This window comes from Poecilia reticulata, linkage group LG2 (genome assembly GCF_000633615.1).
Source record: "Poecilia reticulata strain Guanapo linkage group LG2, Guppy_female_1.0+MT, whole genome shotgun sequence".
NCBI lineage: Eukaryota > Metazoa > Chordata > Actinopteri > Cyprinodontiformes > Poeciliidae > Poecilia > Poecilia reticulata.
The window spans coordinates 10,004,194-10,013,704 of NC_024332.1; the positions used below are offsets into that span (position 1 = coordinate 10,004,194).

Consider the following 9,511-nt stretch of genomic DNA (forward strand, 5'->3'; position numbering starts at 1 on the left):
GCTTCCTTATAAACACAGTTTGGCATCCAGTGTCATTTCGAAACGGTTCCTGTATCGGTCACGTGACTTGCTGAAACCAATAAACGCACCGACACGGGTGTTGGTCTGTGGGCCTGATGCATGCACTGACGGATCAGTGTTGCTGGACTCATCACTTGGTGCTACCAAATATGAGACGGCAAGTACAAAAGAATGGACAGTTAATTAACTGAATATAAAACCATGTAGTTGGGATTTTAAATCAAGACCATAAACTAAGTTGCATTTTATACTGATTTGCTGCATCAGTTGAATGTCTGCTGAGAGAGGCTCAACATTTTAAATTGCTTATTTAATTGAATTTTAATGAACTCTACTGGATATAATGGATGACACAGCACAGCAGCGGATCTTATTGTCGCTCCCAGCAGTTTAACTTCTTAAATGGAAAATGTTACATGCAAAACAAAATCTTTTATTACCTATTTATTTTATTTTATTTTTGTTTCATAGAAAGTCATGCCACTCTTGGGCACACCCATTCATTATACTTTGCTAAATACAGTTTTAAAAGAAAATTATCATTTTTGTTGCTGGAAATGCACGAAAACATTCTATAGACCAACAAGAAGTTGGATAACCGCAGAAAGTAAGGCAAATATCATGCTAATGTTCGTTTCGTTAAAATATTAGTTGTATTTATTGTTGTGTAGACAAAGGAGGAAGAATTCACACTTTTTGTGTTTTCAATTGAAGAGTTAAAGCTAATGGCCCAATTGAGACAGATGTTCTCCATGATGTATTGGGTTACGCTGCCGTTACGTTCCTGTGCTTCACTGACTGCATCCTGGCTGACCTTCTCCTCACAGACTAAGGTTACAAGTTGATGTGAGGGTGGAGGAGAGAAGCACATGATTGTGGTTTGATTTCCCAATCAGAACATTTTTGAAGAACTTCATGTTTGCAAACATTTGTGTTGAATAAACCTTCCATCCATCCTGACAGTTTAAAGTGGAGCTGAGTGAGATCAGAACTGCAAAGTCTTAATCCAACAGGATTGTTGTGAAAACCTGAAGAACTACACAGTTATATGCCAGTATGTCTCACAGATGAATGAGTCTGCTGTAAAATCTATCAACCTCAGCAAAAAAACAAGATTCAACTGTGTCAATAGATTGTCTTATTATCCAAAGTGAAATGATTTCTGTACGTTATGAGCTCAGCAAGGAAGAAGCCATTGCTCCAAAATTGACAAAAAAATTATTTGGAAATTTGCAAAAGAAAATATGTTTTCAGTTTTAGAAAAAAAAATCTGTAGTATGATGATAAAATAAAATTGAAGTTTTGGTTATAATTTCAATTTCTGTCAGGAGGAAAGGGACAGATGCTCCAGGTCATACATGTTCATGAGGTAATTAATCCAATTACTACAGATCTGTATGGAAACTGTTCAAGATGAACAAAGAAAACAGAAAATTCATTATTTTTTCAGGCATATTTAAAAAGGAAACAGCTTTAAAAATCTTCACTAAAACAGAATTCATGTCAGACATTGAAATGAGTGTGTACAGTTACAGTGTGTATAAGAAACTGGTTTCAACTCTGTTCTTATTTAATTCAAGACAAACTTAAAATATTTTCTAGTGCTGTTCATAGAATATTCAGAAGACTCAAGAATTAGCAACATATTTCTGTTTATTGTCACGTAGCTTATCTTTTTCTGACCATTGTCTTCTTTTTCTAAGGAAGCCAGAAGGTTGTGGGTTTAAATCCCAGTCCAGGTTCTTTCTGCTGGAACCTTCCATGTTCTCCTCAGGGACTCTGACTGTTGGGTTAATTGGTCTCTTTAAATTACCTTTGGGTATGAATGTGTGTGTGCATGTCTGTTTGTCTTGTGTTGTGATGGGCTGGTAGCGTCTCCAGGGTGTAACCCACCTCTCACCCGTTGACCTCTGGAGATAGGTCATAAAGAGTTAATAGATGGATAGAATGTACTGCTTTATATATTTCAATAATGAATTAAATAAAGGTTGTAAGATGAGGTTATAGCCTTATCATTATTATTATTATTATTATTAGTAGTAGTAGTAGTACTGTAGTAGTAATATGTTAATTTCTTTGCACCTTCTGCCTATATATTAAAATTTTTCCAGTCTTTAATATTTCTGTTTTCTGAATTTTTAAATTCGTTTTTTAAAGTTTATGGCATTGATCCAATAAAACTATTTCTGAAAGACTGACTAAGGTTGTTTGGCGATCACATATGCATTCAAACTGCACCAGAGTTCACTTCAACCAAATCCAGGCCCAGGTTTTTTATTGGTCAGAGTTTGATTAACATCCCCAACATAGTAGAGTTTTGATAGTAACTCTACTATGTAGAGAACAAGGCGGGTGTGAATTCAATGTAATTCACATATTTTCTAAAATGTGTCTTGGTTGCAAAGTCAGATCACAAAAACCAAATGGGCCATACATGTCTGGCCATTTTTTTTTAACACACACTGCTGTTCTTTGGAAGCTCTTTCCAGAGCCTTTACTTGCGTCTGGGTTCACCATTAAAATGTCTGAAAGATAAGCAAATATGAACCAGCACATTTGTGTGCTGATAAGAGCCGCTGCATGTGATACAAGTATCCACGGAAACCAGTCATCAGATAGAGAAAACATGACGATCTCAGTGTCCTGCCTCATGGAAAGATGCTCCCCCATGTCTTTTCCCTGGAGTTTCCCGCTGTGGGAGCTCATCTCCAGCAGAACATCTCCCGCCCTGAACAGCTCGTGTCAACAGCATCTGGGGAAAAGAGCCGAGCCAAATTGTCTGTAGAGTCTTGTGAGCATCTCTCTGTGTGTGAATAGAGCTAATGGGAACATGAATCAATAATGTGAGGTTTGAATGTATTAAAAGTGTTTTTTTGCCCCACTGATGTGTAAAATACAGAACGCTGGGAATGTCTTAATCTAAATACATGGGCAGGGCTTCAGGCAAGAGGAATCTCTGTTTCAACAATTGTTTTGGCAAAGAGTTTCACAGTTAACTGGTTAAAAAAAGCCTCAGCCTGAGTGCTAAGAATAAACTCAGTGGGGAAAACGGTTCGAGGATGTGTGAAGGGCAGCTTAAACACCTGGAACAGTTTGTTTCTACAGGTTAGAGAAGGAGGCAAAGATGCTCCAAGGAGAACAAAAAAGATTATTTTGAAACATTCTGATCTAAGAAGCAATGGCATTTAATCACCTTTTTCTTTTTAATCTAAAATATATAAACTTCAAGACTGATTTGCTAAAAACTAAATGATTTTGCAAAACCAACTCAGTTTTGAGGGTTCTCCTATTTGCGAATTTCGTTTTCACAGAAGACCTGCTTATTCGTGAAATTATTTTGTAGAGCATATCTGAAATATTAGATAAATGGAGCTTGGGAAGGGGAAGGGACTAGGTGCTGTGCTGTTTGACGTGCTGCTGGCTTGTGCTTGAAAAACAGCAAATCTAGGAGCACCGCTTATTTTCCTTGGTGCTGATTGGCTGCAAAATAAAGAAGCATAGGTAAAGAAGGCTGTGGAGGTTAGCTAGCAGTAGTTTTCATTGTATTCACGTATATTAAGGTACATTTGGCATTTGAACTATCACAGGGTTCACCATACAACCACAACAAACTGTGTCAAATTTCTGAAGCCCAGCGCTGTTACAAGGAATTGTAACCTCTGATAAAAACAAGGACAGAAGTGTCACAGAAACATGTTTCATAATATACAAGTTTTGAGAAAGATAATGTCTGAAATCATGTTGCTGTTTTATATTTAGGGGATAAAATGCCCAACAAATCCATTTTCATCTCACACAAATTATAGTGTCATTTCTTATGGGAAAAAAAAATCTACATCAAATGTTATAAAGTAATTTACTTTATGGTTAATTATAAAATAAATTTTGCTTAATCACAGTGTTTGGAAAGCTGGCTTAAATTTCATTAACCATTCATTAGCTGCTTAAAGATCTCCATAACCAGTTTGTCAGCTAAAAATAAGAGCTGAGAAAAATAAGTTGACATAATACAAACAATGGTTTATGATATGAAGGTTCAGCAGTAAAACAAACAACACTCTCTAACTCTTTCAGGAAGTAACAGAAGAAAGCTCTGCAGACCTCACTGCTAATGTTAAGGTCAAAGGTCATATGGCTTCCATAGGGATAGTTCCAACATATCTGATTTGTTTAAATCATTTGCTAAAAAGTTCCCCAGAAATTACACATCTAAATGTCCTAAACAAAATTCTGATTTAGATGCACCTATGTGGCTGAATTAAAACAATTTACAAAGAAGAGAGGGACAAAATTCCTCGATAGCGATTATGAAAAGACTCTTTGCCAGATAACATCAACGATTGGTGGGAATCATTTGCTAAAAGGGTTTGTTACATTTTCTACTTAGGCCAGACATGACTGGATGGTTTATCAATTAAATTATTAAAAAACACTTTGTTGTATTTACTGAGAAAATATTTGATGATCAAAAAAATGATTCAATGTGTCTTTCTGTAACGGGGAAACATTGTTTTCAAATAAATTCATTGATGTTAACTCAAAACATTTACATGCACAGATTTCTAGTCCGGTTAGACTGGAATCATAAAACAACACATCCAACATTATTAGATCATATAATGCCAAAGACATTATATGACATTATATGTATCATCCTGTTTGATGGTTATAAGTATCATCAAACAGGATGATACTTATAACCCAGAAATGATGCTGCGCTGACATGGCGCCTTCTGAATATTATTGAAACAAAGATTCATATTTTCACAAGAAAATTAAAGTATAAATCAAAAACAGACAATATTTCAATATTCCTACTGATCTCTGCAATTAAATTATATTCCAGTTTACTGTTACTATTATTTCACTTCTAGTGCAAATATGCATTAACAAAAGACTTTACAGTAAAAATGATGGTGATAGCAAATTGAGGTAAGGACATTAATATTATCAAATCAGCTGCATTTGCTCTCAATTGGAAGCATTATGATGAGCTTCTAGACCATGTCTGTAATGATAATGTTTCATTAACCTAATCAAAATTAACCAAAATATTATATGAATTTATGTAACATATGAGTTTCACTTTTTGAACATATTTGTTTACTGAAGTTCCTATTTATTTTTATGAACCTTTACTTAATCTGTAAAACCCTGACATAATCTGTACGTTGTGTTTGTCAGAGGTCAGACTCAGACAGTGAAGGGTTAAAGTTAAATGTGATTACAATCATTTCAGAACTTCAAATATCATCATATTTGCTCTGATATATAGTTTTAACTGAAACGGTGTGAAGGAGCAGGGAGACGAAGGACAAGACATGCAACATTTTAACCACAAATTCTAAAAGTGTTTTGTTGAGAAAAAGAGAGAAGATGTCAGATGACGATATGAAACGGCCGTATGTAGCTAAAAATAATCCAGACGTGGTGCTGGGCGTCAAACACACAGAGCAGGTCAGTCAGCATCTGAAGGAAAATGTCCAGAAAATGTCCAGACTGGCATCAGATTGTTTTATGTCAAACCTACTGTCCTTACATGCAAATTCAGACTCTGAAAGTTTCATCTTGTTTTTCTTTCGTTTTTTTTTCTTGCTCTTCTGCATAATGGTGCATTCATTTGAAAAAAATATTTGCATACATCACTCAAACAAGCTGCCATTTGCTTCCCTTTTTATGTCATTATATAATTCTCCTGCTTGTCATTGTGTCCATTTTAAGTTTGACATCAAGCCATCACTAAACCACTAGATTTTATTACAACTGAATTTTAAATCTCTAACGGCTGAATTGACTGGGTTTTAAGAATTATGTAGGAGTTAGTCCAATTAGGACAAGTCATCTTCAGAATTAGCTTTAACGTGGCGATGTCCAAATCCAGGAAGTTGTTTTGATCTTTTTCAGAAGTTCTGCTGCTCCGTTCTTCATATTACATCCAGATTCAATGAATATTGTAAAAGTACTTGAGCTATTCAGCAAGAAAAGTATATATTTTTATCTGAATCTGAATTATACTGGAATACGTTTTTTTAAACTTGGGTAAATTTGGATACAATCGGACCAAATATGTCGGGTTTTAGAGTGATTAGAGAGAATTTATGTGAAAAATTGCTATATTAAGAAACCAAATTGAAATAAATGATATTAATATGATGAAGTTTAACTACACTATGATGTAAAAGCTCTTTGAACTTCTATGTTGCTGAGATTTGCTGTACAAATAAACTTTTTGTGCATTGGAGAATAAATTAATAATATACTCTTTCTGATATTAAGAAGTTGTTTCTCATTGGCTGTCAAGAGAGATGCATTTCTCCTTGTTTGCCTCTGATTGGCTAGTCAGTCCGTGTTGAAGGAAGCACAGAAAGAATCGAGAAGGTTTTGTCTGAATTCACTGAAATGAGATCCAAAATCGCACAGCATTCTGGGGGATGTAGGCAGAGGAAAGACTAGCTGCTCAACCTCTCCTAGCCAGCAAAACAAGATTGGTGGCATCGACTAACTCGCTCACATTTTGGTTACCTAGCAACAACTTGTTAATTAACTTGTGCAGCAGCAGTTTCAGGTTTTGCCATCATATTTCATAACTGCTTAAAAAAAAAAACTGGATAAAACAGGAACGGTCACAGCAGCAGGTCGGCAGGATTTTAGATTAAAAAAAACAAAAAACATCAGTAATTATCAATATTGACTGATATGAAATGCTGATGTATATCGTTACATGTTTTTCAGCCATAGTTATAACACACATATACCAGTAATCAACGTCTGAGGTCGTCACAGAGCTGCTGCATTTGCACTCAGAGAAAAGGGGGCTGAGTACTTTTGCACACCGCACCTTTCAGGTTTTCATTTGTAAAAAAAATGTTTTGAATCATGTTGAGTTTTCTTTCTGCTTCACAATTGCACACCACTTTGTGTTGGTCTTTCACATTAAATTCCAGTGAAATATATTGTTTGTGAATGTAATGCAACAAAATACGGAAAAGTTCAAGGAAAAGTATTGATAATTTAGCAAGCCACACTATGCAGATCACCACTTCTGAACAGAGACGTTGAACCTTAGAGCAGGAAGTTTACAGCAGCAGAAAACACACTGGGTCCCAGAGTGTGTTTAAACAACATGAAAGGATCTCTATGGTTATATCAACAGTTCAGGTTTAATGATGCGAGGAATATTCTCTTACCACACAACTGAGCAGTGCTTAAATGTTACAGCCTACATGAGTTATTGACCATGTGATTCCCTTTATGACCACTGACAACAATATTATCACATTTTGGACACAAACCTCAGACGTCGCCTCACTGTTGGCCTTTGGTTCTGTTGGAGGGATAAAAGCTGTGGACGAGTCGTTGGAACTCTCCTTCTCCTCCTGTAAGAAAGAAAAAGGCACAAACTCTAATGCCACTCAGTTATGTAATAAATGCAATCTCTCTGCTTTAATTTGAAGGCACTCCAAAGCTGCAAGTAGGGGTTAGAGGACTGCAGCATTCTGCAGATGGTTATGAATTTAGAATCTGCTTCAAGGAGAGTTGTGACAAATTCTCGTTAGATCTTCTGATTAATAGAGCAGGTAGGAGGATTGTGGGATATTCTATATGTGAAATCTGCATTCTGACTTTAGTCTGTGAACTGACATCAGTGAAAGTGAAAGGAGCCATTCATTGACTGGAAAGAACAGAAACAGATCCATCAAAGACGTAGAGCGAACATCCAAAGTGGAAACCTTCACCTTTCACTAAAACGGAATACACTAATGAGCCCAGACACACAGAAAGGCTACACCAGGAGTTTATGATTAGATGGATGGTAAAAAACCAATACTATGGCTACTACAGGCATAAACATCAAGGGTTCATCACAGTCAACGCTGTCAAGTATTTTTTATTATACTTCAGGCTTATTTCAGCAAAAACTTTTCATCTTTCTTTCCCACTTTTAGAAATGAACGTTGCAAACCGTTACACATAACGGTTTTGCAGAGGTCAGTCAGGTTAGTACAACCAGTTAGTTTCTGATCCTGATCGTGCTGAAGATTTAAAGAATCAGATGTTTAAAGATGTTAAAGAATCAGTACAACAACAGTTGTGTTCAATATACCAGACATCCAATACAGTTAGTCCCAAAAATCACCCATTTTCATGACCTTTAACATCCATGCTCCTGATTCTATGGGTGAATTGTCAAACATAGCAGAGTTCAGTGAAGGAGGGTCTACTGTGATGAATGTTATCTGAACATTCCTGGAGATAACAGAAGTCAGAACAGAGTGAAAATGAATGGTGAGAGTACAGCGCCCTGTGGTGCTGCTGACCGACGGTTAGACACACAGTCCTTCAGTCTCACAAACTGTGGTAGAGGCTAGAACGCTTTAGTGTTGAATAAAACCCACTTGGCAAAAGAGTTAACAACGTACAATCAACATTTTCTGAACCAAAGAGTTGGAACATTTAAGGGAGTGATAAAAGACAGATTTTTCTTTTTGGGCCACAGACAGTTTGTCAGATAAAACACTGATTTTAAACTATGATTCACTGTTGATAAAGGCTGTAAAGAAAGGGAATGTTTCTCATGCTATGGTGTTTATGATCTACTCCTCTAACAATAGTGATCATGGATCAGGCTGAATACAAGAAAATACTTGAAGAAGTCATGTTTCCTTACACAAAGGAGCGGCTGAAACTCAAACAGGTCAAATATGCTGATTCTGAGGCAACACAGATGGAAGCAGATCTCAGCAACAGCTAAACATCAGTTCAGTGGTTCACTACGTTTTCAAAGTTTTCAGTTTACACAATAAATGTTTGACTCTGTAAATTAAATATGGAAACTCTTATGTTAATTTGGATGATCTAATATCCTTTTCTCACCTGTTTCTGTAGACTAATTAAATGTTTATCCTTTGTTGTCCCACAGAGGGCAAATTCAGGTATCACAGCAGTGTGGACATACATAATCACACAAAGGTAAAAATAATAAAACACTGAAGAATATTCTCTGTTTCTATGACATTTACCAAAATAAAAGCTATCAGAAGGATTTTGAGCATTGCTCACTTTTTATAGACATGCTATTATTTTGAACCCAACTGTAATTTAGCATAAACACTCCATGCTGCCGCACAGCTGCTGCTGGAGCTGAAACAGAAGGTAAAGGTGAACATGTAGGCCGAGGGCATTCATCCTTCAGAACAAAACAACAACACTGACAATCATATAGGCGCGCAACGTTCTGCCTGCACAAAAAAGTAACAATGAGATTTTCAGTGTTGCTATGGAGATCTGTCTCAGTTTTACTGGGGTGTGGTTTCTCAGTTTTTAACCCGTTTCACCTTCTCTCTTTCTTTGTCTTAACATTTCCTCCATCATCTTGATCTTTTTCTTCTTCATCAGCAACACAAACATTCAAACTAAGACTGTCCTTTGTCGAGAAAAGTCGAGCTCATCCCACTTCCCCATGCTGGAGATTTTAGTTTAATAGTAATAA

The 9,511-nt window shown here is 36.2% G+C and overlaps 1 protein-coding gene across 2 annotated transcripts in view; it reads right to left on the reverse strand.

The window, feature by feature from the left end:
- chrm4a (cholinergic receptor, muscarinic 4a) overlaps nucleotides 1-9,511 on the reverse strand; it is a 33,594-nt gene that overhangs the window by 10,303 nt on the left and 13,780 nt on the right. For both annotated transcript variants that reach the window (XM_008430160.2, XM_008430170.2), the window contains exon 5: nucleotides 7,314-7,397. In XM_008430160.2, coding sequence (XP_008428382.1) covers nucleotides 7,314-7,397 — 84 coding nt within the window. The remainder of the gene's footprint in view (nucleotides 1-7,313; nucleotides 7,398-9,511) is intronic.